Here is a 21,606-nt window from a genome sequence, read left to right as displayed (position 1 = left end):
ATAATATATTCCTGATAAAATACTCAGAAGCCTCATTCTCAGTTCTCATACAAATGACGCATGTTGTCCAGCCACAATGTCACATGAGACAAATATTCCTGCTTCTCTTGAGGGAAAGTCTCAGAGGTTTGGCAAACACTTGTTTACTTTCTTACATCCCAAGACAACTAAAATACTTTTCTTGCCTTTAAAGAGTTTCTTAACTGTAAAGTTCACCCAATTGTGATTTTTTTATTCTCCCTAGCAGAGACTGCATGCTGTTTTTCAGAAAGGAGCATTAAGCCAGAAGCCATACTCGTGGGCTCTAACTACATGACTCTGGTGTATTGCTTAGAAAAAATATGTTAAGGTAACACTGTGTACTTCATTTACAAATGACAGAAAAAAATAAAAATACCCCCCCACCAAAACCAACCAAAAAAAATCAGACTTCACTGTGAATGACTTCCCAAACAAAACATCTGACAGTAAATGTATTTTTATGGTTACCATTAAAAAAAATAATCAACTAAGAGGAAAAACTCTTCTCAGTGAACCATATGGTGGACTTTAAACATGCAGTATGTCCTTTGAATGTTAAAATAACCATAAGCTATGACATTTATTCAAAAAGGATGGGAAATGTTATAAGCATATGAGCATATGCTGTAACTGACCTTAACAGGAACAAATGTACATCTCCTTGTCAAACATTATATGAACATAATGCTTCATTCTTTCCTCTACAGAAACAAATGAAAGAGCTATGTCTATGTTGGAGGGTGGGGGGTGTGGGGGGAAGGAGAGGATGTAGGGGAAATAATTAAAAAAAAAAGAAGAAAAAAGAAAATGAAAATTGAATGAAACTATAAAAGAGACAAGACTTTCAACTTTCTATTAAGATCTCTGAAGTACAGATATAACCTATTTTTGCTTAGAAAAAAAAAAGTATTTGATAGAAGTGGCTATCTGTAGCCTAAATTTATCAAGCCACTGTTCCACAGATACCACTCAGGTCATGGGGGGCATCTTTTTTCCACAAAAGGCACATTCCCATGTTCTCGAAGCCATTCTTCCCTGGGCAGGCAGCAGGAGCATAAGTGGGAACTTTCATGTGTTTGACATTACTCTTATCTCCTTTCTAAAGGGACTTATAAATACACATCCAAACTATCATGTGAATAAAGAGAATCCCAAGTGATTACACAGTGTGGAAATGAAACAGAATGCTTCCTTAGCTCCCAGTTACTCAGGCATGTGCCAACATCCATTTCTAAAGATGCAGTAGGCAGAAATAAAGACCCATTCTAATTATATTTGATACTTGCAATTTTTATGGCAATGCAATAAATATGTAAGACTGATATACAGGAGCAAACAGGATGAGTACCCACTAAGATTTGTTTTTTGCAATGCGTTCTTCAACTGTTCTCATGGCAAAAATGAGAAAAAACAGAATTTGCTTGCGCACAGGGGACACCAAGACAACTGCTCAGACCACAGATAGAATGAGCAGTGGTCTAGGGCAACACACTGCTACCATCAGCCACGTAGATGTCAGTAGGTAACTACTAATTAACAGCAGCTGTTAACAGGAGTAGGGACAAAATGGGTCTTCCTAAGGGAGCAGTGGCCAGAGCTCTCCTTTCTTTCCTCATACTCTTCTTTGGGAAGCAGAGACTCTGCTCCTGTCATGATTTCTCATTCCTAGGACAGCAACAGCAATTTTGCTGAGCAGCAGCTCATAAATTTAATTCAGTTCAAAACTCCAGAACTGAAATCTTCCAAGAACTTCTAGGCACTCTTTAGTTATCAGGACTATGTTTCACAGGCTTTACCTGATATAAAGGTTTGAAACTCCACAGTTTCTACAGTATCAATTATAGCTGATCGGGGATAAGAAACACTTGAGTGTGGAAGTTTCTTCCTTCACTTTCAGAAAAAAACAAGTGAACTCCTTTTCTCACTGCATAGGCACTTTTGTTTCTTTGGCCTTGACCATGTAGGAGAGCTGCTGGTGCCTCTCAAAGCCCTTTGAAGAATTAAGTTATGGATGGCACCAGGCACCAGTGACAAATCAATTCTTGCCAGAGATGGATTTGGGAGTTTCTGCAGGTGATATTACCAGCTGGAAGGAGGCACAGATATGCCTCCAAAGGACAGTTAGTTACAACTAGACGTATTACAAAGGGATTTAAGCCTCCCTATTGCTCAAGGGGGTGGGGGAAATGATAGTAAAGAAAGCATTTGAGTGAGAATACACAAGATGAAAAGCAGCACTGAAATGTAGGAGCTGTCCTATAAGCGCGATGAAAACCAAAGCAAAGACTCCATCTGTGCCGCCCCCACCCCAAGTCTTAACCCTAGAAAAAAATTATCCAAGAGGACTGTGAATCTGATAGTAGCCAAGCTATATGATTGTTGAAAGGAATTACAGACTAAAGCAGAATAATGCTATAAGAATTTTAAAAATCATGCTTGTGAGAATTAAATAATCTGACAAATAAGATATAGCTAGATTCATCATCAACATCAACACAACTGATCATTTGTCTTTACTCTTACTATTCAACATGAATCTTTGTTTATTGGTTTAATTTACAGAAGTCAACACCAAAATTAAAACTTCCCAAAAAATTATGATAGCCCCACATTTTCCAAAAAAATTAGGATTGTTTCATTTTTATCTGCTGTTAGAGTAACAAAGTTGAAATAATTCTGTATAAAATACAAATGCCACTTTTCATATTTTCCCTATTGAAATGCTCAGCATTGTTAAACATGCAACACAATATATTTTCTTTAAGAAAAAGATGCCAAATTGGACAGCAGTAGTTATTATGATCTTAGAGGTCTTTGACAGGACTTCATTTCTGCTACTTTTAGTGCTTTCATTGCCTTGGCCCTTTAGATTTTGTTAATAATACTCAATGCAAGCTTTAACTGAAAGTATTCACCAAAGTTCAAACAAAAATTAAATATTTACCATTCTAAAATATAAAATCTTAGCAAGATATGAGATAAGCAAAATCTCAGCATCGTCAATTAGGCAACTTGGCCAAGGCCAGCAATTACAACTATGCTAAACTGCAATCAATTTCTGCAGCAGTGGCATTTCACAGAAAGCAAGGTGCAAAGCTGAAGGAATAAAAGTCAACATAGTGACTGTTCTTACCTAGCAATTCCTAGTATGTCTGCTGGGAAAAATGCTTAACACTCACCTAGGTGATGCAGCCAGCCAGTATGGGACTGACAGAAGAGTAATGCACAAGCTATTATCAAGAGTCCAGCAAAGAAGCTAGACAGGAACACTTGCATATCCCACAGCAGCAACCCATGCAGACAAACTGCTGTTAGCTTACATGATCCTACATTTCCAATGCAAATTGGTAGAGAAGCTTCATTTGGCTCAAACAGAATACAGTCCAAAACACAACAAAATCATCACAAGTCCCCTGATGCACTTTTGCAACGTCTTGCCCAGAGGGTTCCAGTACTCAAAGCTTCATCTGACCACACCAGATTTCATCTCAATAGGAATTCCTACTCCATACCTCCAAGCACATTAAGGTCATGTCACCTTGGGCGATACCACCATGTGTCTTTTGCACATTCCTTTCTCTCCTAAGTCCTTTTTCAGGACTGTTAGGAAAATCCCTTGCCATTATTGAGTCTGATCTAAGTAGTAAGCTAACAAAATCAAATTAATGTCATTCTCAGTAACATTTAAAAATTGCAAGCTAAGAACCTGCCACTTATTCCCAGTAATTCAAAGCATATTATATTGAAAGAAGTTTTACAATAAAATATATCGATTTTGTCAGGTTTGGCCTTCCCCACCCCCCCCCCAACAACATATGTTGCATGTTCTATATTTGTGGGGCTACTTATATGCAAGTTTCCTTGCAGTAACTCTAACTTGCCAAACAGATGTTGAGAGAAAGCAATTTAGGATGGGATAAACCCTGTCTCAGATAAAAATATCGAGTCAAGAAAAATCTTGTGAGTAATGCGGTATACTAAAAGCATTGATTGTATATTTATATACAGAACTGATATGTAACTGCATTAATGCTTGACTAAATTTGTTGAAATAATTCTATTACAGAGAGGAAAAACTAACAAATGCTAGGAATTATGCTAATTAAAGTGTAGCAGCTATGTAAGTTTTTTAGGTTCCAAAGTATTTATAAAATTCATTTTACCTAAAGTCCAGATTCTCACTAATACCCCAAAAGCTAGCTGAAATAGTTTGAAAATTGATGAAGAGTTTGAAAAGGAATGTTTTCAAAATAGCCTTTGAAACAATAAAATGGCAAGAAATTCTCCATCCCCAAACACAAAGTATTGGAGCATTACTGACTGACAGGCTTCTCTGCAATTTGCTGTAATTTGCGTAATACTCAGTCAGTAGGGCTTAGCTTATAACAATGCTTTGTTCATGACTAAGCCTAATGACAGAATTCATTTCAATTTACTCTCTGAGAAGACAAAATAGTCAACTTCTTACCATTGAGAATCAACACTTTTCATCACCTACAGCCTTTTTCATTATGAAAATAATTAGATTGGTATAGAGTCAGTTCAGCATATGAAAGATAACACTAAATCCTTCATACCTGTTTTTTTTTCTCCTTGAATTTAGTAACAGTGTTGGCTCAAAACCTGGTGCTAACTGCTTTAGGGTTTTAGGTTTGGTTTAGTATGTCTTTTATTATATTTGCTATCTTAGAAGGCTTCTATGGTTACTTTCAATGCAGTTCTGATTCACTTGAGAATGACTCTTTGGACATCCATGACAGTATTTCTAACCTCAGGTATGTAATTTTTGCTACTCCTGAACTAGTACTGATAAAAAAATCCACGATGTGTTTATCATGAAAAAAGAACTTGCAGCTTCAGAAGCCAGAAGTAAGCTCATCTCTTGTCTTACACAGAAATAACTTTCAAAGTTGGCAGGAAAACCTAGTTTTCTCCACAGTCACTGCTACAGAAAAGTGATTATACTCTCATATGAACATGTTATATAAACTTTTAAAGCAGTGAAAAGGTTCCACATCAAGAAAAAAAAAATCCAACCCAGTCAGTAAATATTTTACAATATTTTATACGTATGAAACAGGTACTAAAAAAAAAAAAAAAAAACCACAAAAAAACAAACACAAAACCAAGAAAACCCCACCCACACAAAATAAAAACAAACAAAAAAAAAATCCAGTCCTTCAGAGTTCAGAGGTCAAATTTTCCATCCTAAATGCATGCAGACTAAAGGTTTACTTTACCATATGGATTGAAAAACAAAATACAGGATTCACTTATTCACCAGAGATTAAATGGGGCTTTCTTAAAGCAACAAATATTACAAAACACCACCTAAAATCTTGCTTTTCAACAATGTTATCTGGCAATTGACAGGATCTAGGACAGCTGGTCTATTGACTATATCTCTATTCATATTGAATTATCTGTTTTTCAATTCTTGTACATTAAACCTACTATTAATAAACTTAGCAGTAGAACATTATTAAAGCAAAAACTAAAATAACACAAGTTCATATTGATAAAAATTACTCAAGTTTCACAGGTGTATGTATGAGCTTCTCAAGCATCATGAGAAAACTGAACACAGAGTCAAAGTTTGTAAATAAGATTTCATATAAAGCAAATCACAAGAAGTCTTAACATTGGCACCTGATTGCATTTAGATAAAAACATGTCAAGGTACATACCTGTAAATCTGCTGAATATGTTCAGCTTTGATTTCCTTGAGAATTTCATGGTAGATATGAGCATTATTTGGTTCTTGAGATGGTGAGGGAGAGGGACATTTCTTGCGTGCATAATATCCTATCAGAATTCCAAAAATAAATAAAATCAAAGCAGTGCAAAATACTTTTAGTATCTGAAAAAAATTCCAGCGGTTACTCTTTGGTGCCTGTCTCGTATAGTGCGAGATATAGTCGGGGTCTTCCTGAAGCCGCTGGAATCTTCCTTTTGGAGAAGATGAAGGCTGGATGGGCTCAAGATCAAGGTCAGGGCTCTGCGAGTTTCCCAGGTGATGCTGGACCGCACCATCCAGCCGGAAATGATCAAAGCCAGGCTCCTCCAGCTCTTTTTCCATGTCCCATTCCAGTTCCAGTGCTGTAGCTTGGAGCTCATCATTGTCAAGGTATGGAGAGTGCCCCTGTGCTCTCTGGTCTGCATTTACTTTGTGATAGGCCATCTTTTTATCTATTAAAACAAAATTTAAAAATATTCATTTTCTTCTGTATGAACAACCTATTCTTTGTAAACCTGGGAGACGTAAACGTACACAGCACAAAGCATAAACAGGGTTCTTACTATTTCACTTTCCCCATTTCCATTGTCCTGCCTTGTTTTGCAGGATCATAAGTCCCACGAACATTGTCAGAGAGAAAATTTGGTATTTAAGGGAATATAATATATTGTAAGAATATGAATAAAGAGAATTTACAAGTGCCAAAGGCAAGGCACAAAAGTTATCCTATTATATTGTCAGTTCCCAAGATAATAAAAATAAAAAAAGAAATAAAAAGAAAAAAGAAATCAAGCGACTGCACAGTTTCCAAAACAATTATTTATGACCTTAAAGTAATTTCAAAGCTTAACAACTGTATGTATCAACTTCATTTCACACACCATACAAAATAATGCTGTTAAAATAATGTTTAAAAAGTAGAATTAATAGAACTTGTCTGATCTGATTCTAAACACAATGAAATAGTAAGATAAAAAAGAAATTTCAGGGTGACACTGTACTTACACATCAATAAAAGGCTTCTATTTAGATGGAGCATTCTATTATTTATAGGTATTTTAAATGCATATTTCCTGAATGACTGATGAATTTACTGAGAAATTGTCCCAGCTGTTTTGCTCCACTTATTTTTCCCATTTTAATGAATCAAAAGCACTGACAGGCAAGTATTTATATCAAAATCATTCCCTTAATAGCAAGGCATATCTGTGGTACTTCTAGACATTTCTATGGAAGTATGAGCTCCCTAAAGGGAACTCTGACCTCCAGTACAAACACTCAAAGTCAATTTTCAACACATCATTTCTAACAGACTGCAACAATAGGGTGTCATTCTCCTCCATACTTTGACAATAGCTATTCCAACACATAAAGCATCTGTAATATAGGGCTTTTCAAACATGAGATTCACTCATCAATTAGAATAAATGAAGATAAAGATATTAAACCTCTCACAGTGATGGATATTGGACTGACACATACAACACTACATTATCGCTCCATTTTTACATTTTAAAGCTTTTTCTTTCTCTAAGACTTACCTCCAGAAAACAGTACTGAGGCCACATAACAGATGAACCTCCTCTAATTGCAAAGAATTTAGCTTTTGAAGCTCCCTGAGGAGACCAAACTGTTAGAAATCACTGATACAATGAAACAGCCTATTGTCCACTGAAAGACTGTCCAGCTCTATGCAATACCAACTTGGTCCTTGAACAGCTATTTAATATCCCTTGCCTATATATCTTGCCAGGTAGTCTAGAAACAGCCAAGAGAGCCGACAAACGAAGTATACGTTTTAAGTGCAGTTATTGTATACACTTTACAAATCAGTTCTCTGCCTGCAGTCCCAAATTTTCTGTATGCAGTGGAAGCAACAGATTCTAATATCAGTGTGAAAATCTGCATTATTTACATAATGATAAAAAAGTTAGTCTTTAAATTGCAGTTGAGTCAATAAATTATTTATGCATCCAAAGCCATTCTGGTTGAAGTTTATGGACTTTGTTAGCCCAACCCTCAGGATTGTGAAGGTCTCTCTGAACTTGCAGTGCTACAAGTTCACATTCCAGTATTTAAAGGACAGCCACAAAGAAGATGAAGACTCCCTTATTATACAAGTCACAAGGAGAAGATGAGGGGTAATGAGTACAAGTTACTCCTGGGTAGATTCTGGCTGGACAAAAGAAGAAAATTCTTCACCATGAGATGAGCCCTTGGAATAAACTCTGCAGTGAAGTGGTGAACTCCCAAATGTTGGACACTTAAGATTCAGCTGTACGGGGAGTTGGGCCACCTTGACTAGACGGTACTTTTTCCAAGAAAGGTTGGGCCAGATGATTCTTGAGGTCCCTTCTGACCTGGTATTCTATGATTTTTTTAATTCTATGATTGTATGCAGCCTGTCCACCTCTTCCCGCACCGTTTTGTGTCACAACAGGTGCCTGACAACCTCATTTTTCCAACTAAATTGTATATTCTTCATCAGAAATTAGAGGCAAGTGTTTTGTCCTTAAAAGCTAAACCAACCATTACCATATTACAAAAATACATAATTTTGACTCTAGAGTTACCATAGTCATTTAACAGTATTACCCATAAAACAGGAATTAAGGCAGTTTATCACATGCAGTTGCATGGTAAATATCAATTTTGCAGAGCTTATAAATGTTGACCACTGCATATATGTGGCAGTAAGCTTTTCTCTATATTTATGACATTTTAAAATTGTATGCTATGGTTCAATACAGTGTATTGATAAAGGTTATTTAAATCTATACATAAAATACATAAAAAAACCCAAATACTATGATTTTTTTAAATGGCTGTTAACACAGATGAGTAGTAATGACATTCCACAGCTTAGTGTCTCAATAATCTAAGTTTCATATAAAGCAACCAAATCAGTTATCTCACTCTGGGAGGAAAACAAAACAAAAATCAGAAATAAAACAGCCAAAACCAACACAATCAAGTCTCCCCTTTCCCAGCTACATAAACTACAATAAAAAAATTAGTATTCAATTCAGTTTTATACTTGACGCCAGTCTTTGGAGTATGGGATCTTCTCATCACACATGTTAAAGAATGCAAGAGTAGTCCCAGTGAATTTGTTCACTTTTCTGCTCATATTGCCAAGTTCATTATTTGAATGTAAGGACATAAAACAACTTACCGCTTACTACAAAGTACCTGAAATTAGGGCCTGCATTGTATTTAGCCATGCCAATAGTGATTTTATAAAGGGTCTTCTTGTTGGCAATGCACAAGTCATTTGTGCCATGTAATCTATACTACCAGTTTGATTTAGTAATTGGCTAATTAAAGAAGTAGGTGTGACTTACAGATCCAGTATTAAATTTAATTTTAGGCAGGAATTAGAAGGATACGGGAAACACTACATAAAGAATAATAAAAAAGAGGACTGAAGTACGGATAAACTGTATGAAGTCAAGGAGAAAAAACAAACAAACAAACAAAACCCACTATAATAGCCCAGTTTGGTCTTCTGTATGGTACAGACCATAAAATGAACATATTTTTGAAAGACACTTTTTAAAGTTTCAGGAGATAGAAAATCCATCCCATCTGCCAGAAAGCTCTTTCAGCATTTAATTGTTGTTAAATACCTGTTTTATTATTAAGATAAAAAAGCAACTGCAAAATGCCGGAAGTCTGTATGAGCACTAAGTGAGCTTTAAAGCCATTCTATAGAGACAGCAAAAGGGATCATAAACTCTGGAATACTGGACAGAGCCATGCTGATGACCAATAAAATTGATAAGCATTTCTACACTCCTACATATCTGTGGGGAGAATGTTTATAAAAAGTTACCAAATTAATGCTAAATATCATTTCAATTAACTGTACACCAGAAATCAGGAGAGTCTGCTTTATCAGACTGTTATTGCCTTAATGAGCCCATTTCAAAACTATCTACCAGTTCTCTGATCGTAAAAATAATGCATCTACGCATCCACACCCTGATATGTACATCTTGTTACAAAAAAACAAACCAAACAAAAAAAAACCCTTTTTTTTGTGATACCTTTCCTGATTGAATGCTTTATCAATGAAGCCTTTGAAAACTATATAATAAGGACTATGTGAAAGGTGTTGCATCTGTTACCACTGCCACTCTCCAATACCTCCACAACAGGAAGGTCAGCTTATATGAACCATGAAACCAAGGAAAGACCAATATGAATATATTATAGTAATTCTTTGTGACTGGTGTTGTAGTCGTTAAATCCAGTTCATAAATAGCTGAGACCATTAGCAGGCTCATTCACAGAAAGAAAAGCAGCAAGTGTTAACATGTTGCCCACAGCCAATACCTTCTTTGGCCATTTCGTGTTCGTTACTGAAAAGGCAAATTTTACCCAGGAACTGTACTACAGACACTGTGGCCTCTTTATAAAATCATAAACTTAGAAATCCAGGGTTGTTCATTAATCTCAATTTTAAAGGTTCTTTAATTTTTATTTTCTTCTCAGTATCCTCTATAAAGAATGCTTTTGTTTAGGCCTTGAAATCTTTCTGTATCTAGGCAAACCCCAAAAGCAAATACAATGTCACCTATTTGAAGGGCAAATAGCTGTAGTTATCATAGAAATCAACACCCACTGCATATATAAGTCTTTAAAGTGTATCCAACAACAATTTAGTACTTAGTTAAATGAGATGATGCCAAGTTTCAGGCCTGGACAAATTTCTTCATTTCTAAATCCCTGACAAAAGCTGTTTGCAGAAGAGATTACAATGTCCTTGTCAACAGCAACATTACACTACACTGTAATTCAAGAAATAATGTGTTACCTTCCATCATCAGTTCCTTAATTTTCTGCATTAATGGCTTATCCCTCACGTTTGGGATATGGGCTTGGCAAACAGAACAGTTACAGTAGGGAAATTAAGTTCATTGTCACCATTCACAACCACCATATAAAAACAAATGACAAAGGTACTACCTGATCACATTTCAGTAGCTGACTTAAGACAAACAATATGAAAGAGTGTGCAGTGCTGTAGCAGAGGACAACAGAGAAGTCAGACTTGAAAAAAGTGGTGTGTAGAACACAGTTAAATTGAGTCCAAATTGTCTTTTTATGCAACACTATTGATTACTTTCTGGCATGCATGAGTGACTGTCATGGGCTCAGCAGTAGCAGTCATTTTTCTCCTTCTTGGTAGCTGGTGCAGTGCTGTGTTTTGACTTTCGGGCTGGGAGCAGTTGCTGGTGGCGCATATGTTTTGAGTTACTGCTTAAATGTTTGGTTTTGTCCAAGGCCTTTTCTAAGCTCATGCTCTGCCAGGGAGAAGGGGAGGCCGAGAGGAGGGAGAGATAGGGCGCCTGGCCTGGGCTAGTTGGGGAGGTATTCCATACCACAGCACGTCATGCTCGGGGAGGTAACTAGAAGTTGGCCAGAAGGGGGGGGAGGGGTTATCTCTTCTTCCGGGTTGGGCTCGTTTCAGCAGGTGGTATCGTATTCTCTCTCCTTGTTTATTTCCTCTAACATTGATTTATTAGTGGTAGCAGTAGTGATCTGTGTTATACCTTAATTGCTGGATTGGTTTTATCTCAATCCGTGGGAGTTATATTCCTCCGGTTCTCCTCCCCATCACTCCAGGAGTGGGGAGGTGGCGGGGGGGGGGGAAAGGGATGTGTGGCACTGCGGGAGACTGAGGTGGGGTTTTAAACCATGACAGTGACATAGAATATTTAACTTCAAAACCTCTCAACAATTTTATTATATCGTTAACAGCTACATGGACCAGGACACTATTAATAACAACACAAAGGATGACTATGTGACAAGAACAGGGTCTAATGTGCCCTGACTGATATGACTTATGCACAATGATGCCCAGTTGTAAACAAGATTGAACTTGCCTGTGGAAGCAGTGATCAAATGTGTCAGCTGCTTGAGCTGTAGCAGCCTAGGCTGTCCAGGTGTGCATAGGTAGACATGTATGTATTTGCCTGCTGATTTTTCAGAATTTTTGAAGTCCTGGGACTCAGAGAAAGAAGAATTGATAGGAAGCTCCTTCTCATCCAACAGACAACTATCACAAAGATAAGGCAGACTCAGGTGGTCTCTGTGGGCTGGGCATGTATTACTAACACGGATCTTCTCCATCCTCAGATATGTTTAGTTTGCAAACACCTATCTGCCTGAAACAAAACTCAGAAATATTTACTGAACTTAGAGTAGCTAACAGCATCCGTGATATATGCTTAGCCTAATCAGGAGGTTTATTAAAACTGCAGCATAATCAGGTTGGTACTAATGGCTCTTACAGAGCCTGTGCATTTCCTGTGGTACATGCTGGGCTGCTGCTTTTGCTCTGCTTCCATTTTCAGAAAGAGCATTTCCCTCCAGTTTGGGTGGTTAACAGCTGTTTTCTACCTGCTCATTCTTTACTACACTCCTTTTCAAATATCTGAACAATAGTCTCAAACAAGAAGGGAGAAGCCCCCCCCACACACTGGTTCCTTACACAATTAATTAATCACTCATCTTTGTGCTCAACACAGATCCTGCTGCTTTTCCTTGGGAAGGGCATTAGATAGGATTGCAGTGTTTCTAAAAGCACAAAAGGGGATGGAGAAACAGAAATATGAGTGCTAGGAGGGATGTGTTCTGTATGTTTGTTTAGTCACTGTTCCAAACTAGGTCTAATGAAAGAAATTATGCTCTACATATTTGTTCCTGCCTCAATCACCCCTCAACCATTTGCCTTCCCACATCTCTGCCTCTCCATCCTCATTTCCTACTGGGTGCCTGCTCCTTCAGAGCAACCACATCCTTCCCCACCCCTGTCCCAAAGGCCCTTGCTCCTACCTTCCTGCTGCTGGAACTGCCATCAGGTTCTGGCATCTCTTCCTTGGGGAGTCACAACAGTCAATGGGTAGGGAAAGACCACCTTACACCAAGGATCCCTCAGAAAACAAGTGCTAGATTTCAGGGACTTGGAGACATTATACAATTATAACTAATAAATGAATTCAAAAGGGATGCAATTGCAAGGAATAAGAATACATTTAGTTCAAAGGAAGAAATTTTAGCCATATGTTTCATCCAGTTCCTGTCATAGTCTGGTTTGAACTGCAGCCATCCCTAGATCCCCTCTGCCCCCTCATGCTCAATGGGATTTGGGAAGGTTAGCAGCAACCACCTCTTCTTACAGAGCAATCAACCCACCCAAAACTGTTCTTTGAACACATTTCCCTTTTCCCATTTTTCCTCATACCAATTGCCTGTATGCTAACCTAGTAACATACAGTTTGCCTGCATGAATATTTTTTTTCCAAATTCACAGTTTCATCAATAATACATTTTGCATTAAATTTCCCAAACATTATAATTGCCTCTGAAATAAATAAACCACAAAGCCTTACCAAGAAAAAACTATTATTGGGGCATTTGCATTTAAGCTTACAGCTGAATTTGATGTGATACAAAATTATTGTAAATGGTGTTTAACTTGAAAATGCTGACAGTGATAGCTGCGGTAACAGGCCCTAGCAGTTCTTAAGAAAGTTAATTTTATATGACTCATTAATGCCTTGGAAATTTTTACATTGCCAGTCCTTTGGTTTTGGTACATTCCACTGACTTTTTTCTTTTTTCTTTTTTTTTTTTTAATCTCTATCTTCTTGTTAATTGCTGCAGTCACTCATACTTAAATTAGTTTTAGAAAATTAAGTCATTTTAACTTTAAAAATATGAAAGCTGTACACTTGCAAGGTACTGGTAGTCTACTATACATGAAAAGGTGCAAAACAACATTAAAACATACTACATTATTTCAACCCATGTATAAAATAAAATAAAACAAAACAAAACAAAACAAAATAAAATAAAATAAAATAAAATAAAATAAAATAAAATAAAATAAAATAAAATAAAATAAAATAAAATAAAATGTCAAGCCAAAATAAAATGATGACTTCAGAACAACTGGGATGCAAGATTATCTACCCTTAGTCTATGCCAAAGAAGATAAGAGATGGACAAGAGTTAGCCCTGTAATTTCAGTCTATTCCCTGAGAGAAGCTGCCCCCTGACAAAACGACACAGCATGCAGCAGACCTGCAAGCATCACACACGCTCAGGATCTAAGAATGAGTTTCAGTAAAATACGGATTGCAGACAATAAGCCTAGTATGTAACACTCACATCTCTTCTAAAAGGAAAACAGCTCATAAGCAACTTAGACACTTAAGGGCATGTCACTTCCAAGCAGAATAAACTCAGATATATGAATGACTATACATGAAATAAGGCAATTTAAAAAGAAATGATATTTCAAATCTGTTTTTAAAAATAACAGATCTACAGACAAAGCCTTCCTCTATAAATCCTGCATGTGTGACTGACCTGAGTCCAATTTCTTTTCCCACAGAAGAACTAAGCATCCAGCTGGTGATGTCAAGTACTCACAAAAACCCGTTTCTATGACTTCTGTTGAGGAGATCAGAATGGAGGGTGGTGAGGCAGAGATCAGATGACTTAAGCTCACCTGCAGAGCTTAAGATCAATCTGACAACTTTACGTGGTTACAGAAGACCATCTTACTAAGATTTCAAATGGAAGTCAGAAATAAACATGACATACAAAGACCTAATATCTCATGATGAGTAATTTTCTGGATAAACCATGACTTCAAATGATATATATAAAATACTGATACACACGAACAAAATGTTTCTGTTACCATCCAGCAGACTTGTAACTTGCTGTAGAGAAATAGGTCAGTACTTATAAAGGAAAAAAAAAATCATTATTTCAGAGTACAATTTTGAATTTTTTTTTTCCTTCATTTCTTGCTGAGTGGGCAAGTTTCATCAAATTCAACAATAACATGAAGCTCTTAAAAATAATACATTATAGAATCATAGAATATTCAGGGTTGGAAAGGACCTTAAGATCATCCAGTTCCAACCCCCCTGACACGGGCAGGGACACCTCACACTAAACCATATCATCCAAGGCTCTGTCCAACCTGGCCTTGAGCACCGCCAGGGATGGAGCATTCACAACCTCCCTGGGCAACCCATTCCAGTGCCTCATCACCCTCACAGTAAAGAACTTCCTCCTTATATCCAATCTAAACTTCCCCCATTTAAGTTTTAACCTGTTACCCCTTGTCCTCTCACTACAGTCCCTAATGAAGAGTCCATCCCCAGCATCCATATAGCCCCCCCTTCAGATACTGGAATCTCTATAGATCTGAAGATGGCAACACTTACAATTTAGCTTTATTGGAATTTTACTATATTTTGATAGATGGCAGATTTAATGATTCTGTGCGTGGTTCATAGCAAAAAAAAAGAATAAGGCAGTAATATAATTTTCTGCTTTTTTCAACTATCTGTATCCAAAGAATTCAGAAAACAAGCAAGTGTACTTCATAATCACACCAGATTTATTTTCTGGGTGAACTCTCAAATGTTAAAGCTCAAGTACACAGAGTGATGTTGCCATGGCAACCACTACTGCTACCCAAGATGGGAACATGTTTATGAAAGCACATTTATATACCCGCATACACATGCCGAGGCACATCGATGCTCCAGACACTGTCAGAAGGCAATCAAGCTATTCATGCATTACCAATCCTGATTCTGCTCCTGGCAAGGCAAAGGGGGACATTTGCTGAAGCCATTAAGCTGCAGCAACCCCACATATAATCATAGAATTGTGTCAGTTGGAAAAGACCTTTAAGATCATCAAGTCCAGCCATTAACTCAGCACTGCCAAGCCCACCACTAAACCATGTCCCTAAGTGCCACATCTACACATCTCTTAAATCCCTCCAGGGATGATGACTCCACCAGTTTCCTGGGCAGCCTGGTCCAATGTCTGACCATCCTTTTGGGGAAAGATTTTTTTCCCTAATTTCCAACCTAAACCTCCCCTGGCACAACTTTAAACCATTTCCTTTTGTCCTATTTCTTTTTACCTGGGAGAACAGACTGACTCCCACCTCATTACAGCCTTCTTTCAGGCAGTTGTAGAAAATGAAGAGGCCTCTTGTGAACCTCCTTTTCTCCAGACTAAACAACCCCAGTTCCCTCAGCTGCTTCTCATGATTTGTTTACTCCTGGTTTCTAGGACCTAAACAAGGAAACCTTAATTTGCCGCAAGATGTAATATTAGATTTAGTGTTCCTATAGCTATAGGCAAAGAGTGGAGTGGTAATATGTTTGGTGTCTGTTAACCTTTTTGTTTTTTTTTTAATCTCCACTGAAATAAGCTGTCAAGTTTGAGAAATGCCAGAGTTTGGTCATTTGTGTCTGCCTGGAGGTATAAGTTTGCATGGTGTACAATTCCTATGAATTTATCACATGTTATTTCACACATACTCAACATGCTGTGACATTTGGCATGCTGAATCCACCAAAGTCTACATGCTAAAATAAGTTTATGATTTCTTTTTAGAAGAAAATCCAAGATGTGTTTAGTTTAGGTTACCAGAGGAACCTTCACTTGATTTCTGGGGATAAAAGTTAAAGGAAGTGTCCCTTCTTTCCGCTGCTTTGTCAACATACCTATCTTATTAAGGAGTTACGCAACTCTTGATACAGCCTTTCCACATCAGCCAGCATTGAATTCAGTGTAGAAGCGTATTAACTTAAAAACTTATTTGTTCCTTTAGTTATCACTCACACTGCAAATGCATTTAAGATCTGTGCTAAAGTAAATCTGTATCTAAAGTTATGTATACCAGTAATACATATGCTTTCAGTAGCTTTCCAGGATAATTTTACACCTTGATGCTAGTCCGTTGAGAATTAAATCACAAAAAGCAGCTAGATATGACACTGTTTTCAGCCAACTGTGACCACAGCCTTGAGAGAAGAAGCACAGTTGCTTGGCCTATGATTTTATCTTCAGCCTCTATTTGATGGTGTTCTAATCTCACTTATGGACATGTCTCAGCCCTCCTGAGATGTATGAAGATGGAGCTATTACATTAAATGAACCAGAGAGGCCCATTATCCCAAAGACTACCTCAATTCTCAATTGTCTATCTCAGTCTGTAGTTGCTTTTGACACCTATAACTCTATAGTTACACAGAATTTATAATGGAATACTATTAGGCTGAACTCTGAGTAGTTCTTAATACTGCTAGTCTGTACTAATTTCTTAAGCAACAATTTCTCACAAAGTAAACATAATACTTCTTGATCATGAACAGAGCAGCCTTAAGAGAGCAGCATGACACATCACAATCTAAATAAACAGATCAGCTGCTTTAGAGGAAAAAAAATAAACCTTGTTCTTTCAGACTAAGCCAGGGTTTGTGCATAACTTTTAGAGCTTAAATTGTTTATGCTATAGTACTTTTTGATTTAGAGACATCAGCAATTGAAGAGAAGTCTGCATTGCAAGAACAAAGAGGACATATTCAAGAAACATATAGCTTAGTATACTGAGTTAAAGTAGGCTATAAACTATATTACTGATGCTTAGAGGTATTTCAGCACATCTCATCTTAAGCAAGAATTGTGCATGAACAGAAGGACTGATGGTTTGTGCTAATTTAGCTTTATACCATCAGCTAAATGGGTATTCATGATCTTGTGAGATGTTGGATACCCACATTCAGGTACATATTCTTGTACAAGACACCTAGTGATGTTTGGGAACTTATCAACAAAGTAATAATGGCCAGAAAATTACAATCTGCTGAGACCAAAACCCTTAAATAGCAAGTGCCACAGAACACCAGCTGTGGATGACCAGTCATGGAGCATACTCTGCATATCAGCTAATGTTTTATTACTTCTTCCCTCCAATCACCTTTAAAAAGCAACATTAATCCAAAAAAACACTCCAAGCAACAGCTCTGTGAGAAGACTTAGCCCTCTCTTCCCTGCTTTCAGCTATGAAACTTAACAGCATTCATGTCACAGTAGGATATGTTCCAGCTTCTTAAAATGATGAGACGGTCCAGTGGAAGGTATCCCCTGTCCATGCTAGGGGGGCTGGAACTAGAATATCCTTAAGATCCCTTCTAACCCAAACCATTCTATTATGCTGTGATACATTTATTATACTAATCCTCTTAATTCTGGAAAGTTATCCTGAAAAGTTGACAGTTCACAGTATCACAGAAGTGTTGGCTGGCAAGGACCCAGAGGTCACCTGCTCCAACCTCTCAAAGCAGAAATGCTGCCAGGAACAGATCAAGTCGCCTCATCCATAAACTGAGCTCATCAAGCATTCAATCAGAGCTAAAGGGTTCAATATGAACACAAATGTATGCCATTTCGCACACAATCCTCCCCCTTTTTTTAACTGCTGCTGCTACATCTGTTTCTTAGTAAAAATAAAATCAGTACGCAAAAAAAAGATAAAAGAAAAAAATCACAAACCTCTAATATAACCAATCATTAAAACTCATACAGATATTTCTACTTTAAAAATAACACTAAAACACAGAAACCAGAAAGAAATGGAAAACCAAATGAAAGTCTTAACACACAGACATAGCAGCCATGGCATGAAAAATTAATTTCCATTAATGAGATGTGGTAGTCCCCAGGCCAGCGCCCTTTGTATGTGAACCATGTTAATCAGATTGTATGAGCATTTGCTGGAAACTCATGGGATAGCAAGCAACTATAACTATATAGCAAGCATAGCAGATTAGCAGCTTGCTAAAAACTGCTTGACTTGTAACCCTTAAAGCACAAGAATGATGCAGATTTCCTGAATCACTGACAAATAAAGCATTTCATTTCATAGCTCATATTTGTTGCAGTCTTTGATGCAATTTGCATATCACCAGAATGTGTACAAAATATCATTCTCACTGTCAACTTTATGTAAGCACAGAATAAACACACAAATAGCAGCTGTGTCTATTCAGACTCAGTAACATGTACCTCCTAAACAATGCCTTTCTGTTGCTACCCTACATTTCTAAAGAACCCTCCAGTAACTTCAGCTGAGTTGAAGTGAGATTAGAAGCATTCTCACCAGGACCCATGAAATTCTGCAAATTCCTATATAAGCATTTTCAATACTGTATGAATATTTTTGATTGGAATATAACTTACAGTCCCATTGAGTTCCTTCTTTTGTACCAGAATACTTAGGTGTCTCCTTGAAGGAAGAAGGAAAGACTTCATAAAATAAACAAATGCATCGTTATTCATATGCTGTTTCTTTCTTTCTGCAGGCCTCTGGGAAACTGCAAAGATTACTGTAGCAACTACCAGTATGTCCCTGATCTCTCCTATCTTTCTTTACCTTTCAAATCATCAAACTAACAAAGATTATAGAAACAGAGATACAGATCCTGAACTCTATGCAGATTTTCTTTGGCTTCAGAAACTGAAACCTATTTTTTCCAGTTTCCCCAGAAACTTTCCACATTCAAAACTGAACATCCTCTGCTTTTTTTTTTGTACATTATAATTATTCCTCTCAAAAATAAACAGTTCCTCACTGAAAATGTGAATTTTTATTAAATTTAGGTTTTTACTGGGAATATTTCCCTCACAAAACTTAATCAGCTTTATTTATACTTGACCTAATTTCAAGCTCAGAAGGAAAAAAAGAAAAAAAAAAAGTCAAAAGATGCCCATGAGATTCCACCGGAAGAGGATCAGGCCATGTAATTTAAAAAAGCAGAAGTGTTTTCTTCACCTCTACTGCTTTTTACAGAGAAACATCTTCCACTAAGCTTCATAGTGCAATTTTTTTCATGATTTACAGCATGGAAACAGAGGCAAATAAGTCTCTAGTGAAAAGTCACCCAAGCTCATAAAAGATTTAGAGTGACTAAATTTATAATTAAGATGAATCAAGAAACTGCATTAGGAAACAGTTTAACAGAAATTCAAGACTAAAAATTTGAATGCAATTTTTTATTTCCAACAGCAAACACACACATTTCCTGCATTTTAGATACTCATGCATACCTATAATTTCTGTATGTATTACAGGTATATAGAAACACTGTGAACTATTTTAAGTACATCTCATAGTTTTTATAAATTATTTATGAACTGGGACATTATTAAAAATAAATGATCTTCAATGGCACTTAAAAGTAATGCTGTTTTGAAACAAAATGTCAGGCAAATGGCATGAAAATGTAAAACTCAGTAAGTCATAAAACACTGCTTTATTACAGAATATTTACACTGCCAACATACAGCCTGAAACAGCTAGGTTTAATATAGTAACACAAACAAAATTATTACAATTGTATTGCATTTAATGATTTAATGTGCAATCACTACATTACTTAAATACTCAATTTTTCATTCTCTTTAAAAAAAAAAATCTAGCTATGACTCTGCTTTATACTGACACAAAAGCTTTAGCTAAACCGCTATACATTTCAAAGGGTATGGTCAGAATACACATGATCAAAAGTAATTAGTTCTGTTACCCATTTTCATAACTTTGCAAAAGTCCCAAATGCAACCATTAGAAAGCTATGCCCAAAACCTACCACACTTAACATAAAGAGAACAACCCTAAAATGACCATTATGTCACACCTCTATTTAAGTAACATGCAAAAGTTCTGTGGATCTGTTTGGAGTTGTAATCCATTTCCATTTTTCCTTACTTTTAGATCCTGGAAATAATTGAGCTTACAGTTAAACTAATTAAATACCGTGTGTCGTTACAAAACCATTCTGGATTTTCATCTTCCATCGCTAAACTTAGTCCAAAATAATTACAGTGAATACAATTATCTGCCACAGTTACCATCTGTGACATGAAAGAAAATATTTTAATTATTGCCATTGTAAATTGGGAGCCACAAAGACCAGTATTTGGGACACATATGGAATTTATTGTTACGGATTAATGTCAAAACAGGTGGATGCAATACTTCAAAAGACAGTTGGCTAAGTGCCCATAAACTTTGCTATGTAGTGCGAACTACTGCAAATAGCTTGAGAACTGAATTTTATATCCAGGCTGGTTGTTAAGCTGATAGGTGATCTCAAAAACAAAATCAGGACCATTCTAAAGTACTTTCATGTATCATTGAAGTAGTTATGATTGAAGTAAAGAGATGAATTTCTCATTAGAGATGTAGATTATCAAAACCTCATCGCACTTTTACTGACTGCATTGGGAACTTTGTATGTGAGGAAAGGAGAATACTTCAGGCACTTTTATTTGAGTAGACACCTATGAGCATGCACATCTAGCATTAGGCATTAAAGTTAAAATGTGTATGTCCTGCAGAGCAATCTCTCAGTAAAGAGCAAAGGAAGACTGCAATCTAACTAAATTAATGAGAATCAGAAAAATAAATATGTAGAGTACGAAATACAGAGAGGGTATTACCTACAGAGTTTTTGAATATAGCACTGAAAAAAGATACTGAAATGCCTTTGAAGATAGTTTGAATCTGTTTTACCAAGGTCAAAATGACTTCAAAATGAGTAAGAAATTGGAAAAGTTACATAACATCTTAACAGCCCTATCACAGCTTAGACTTCACACAGCTGAATAAAACCAGACTAAACTTTGATTTAATGATACCATTAAGACTTCCAGTTTGTGACTAAGGTCTAAGATTATTAACACCTGTACAACAGTCTATGAAATTTCTAGCCTACGTGTGTTTAAGAGCATCACTTTTTGACACATAATGAACTGCTCCTGTGGACTGCTGAGGCTCCTTAACTCTCATCAGTATTAGAGAAAATTAGTTTGCTCAGTTTCTTCATAATATACAAAAAATCCAGCAGAACAAAGCCAGCATGAACATTTATGGCAGCAAAAACTTTATTACTGAATATTCCAATTGTTTTGAATAATATGAAACTATAATGTTTGAAAATAAACATGTAAGT

General features: G+C 36.6%; 1 protein-coding gene across 6 annotated transcripts in view; it reads right to left on the bottom strand.

The window, feature by feature from the left end:
- Positions 1-21,606, bottom strand: part of NAALADL2 (N-acetylated alpha-linked acidic dipeptidase like 2) — a 634,909-nt gene that overhangs the window by 429,724 nt on the left and 183,579 nt on the right. For all 6 annotated transcript variants that reach the window (XM_031047098.2, XM_031047101.2, XM_031047097.2 and 3 more), the window contains one exon: positions 5,709-6,210. In XM_031047098.2, coding sequence (XP_030902958.2) covers positions 5,709-6,202 — 494 coding nt within the window. In that variant the 5' untranslated portion in view covers positions 6,203-6,210. The remainder of the gene's footprint in view (positions 1-5,708; positions 6,211-21,606) is intronic.

This window comes from Melopsittacus undulatus, chromosome 6 (genome assembly GCF_012275295.1).
Source record: "Melopsittacus undulatus isolate bMelUnd1 chromosome 6, bMelUnd1.mat.Z, whole genome shotgun sequence".
NCBI lineage: Eukaryota > Metazoa > Chordata > Aves > Psittaciformes > Psittaculidae > Melopsittacus > Melopsittacus undulatus.
This window is presented reverse-complemented; position numbering and strand designations above follow the sequence as displayed.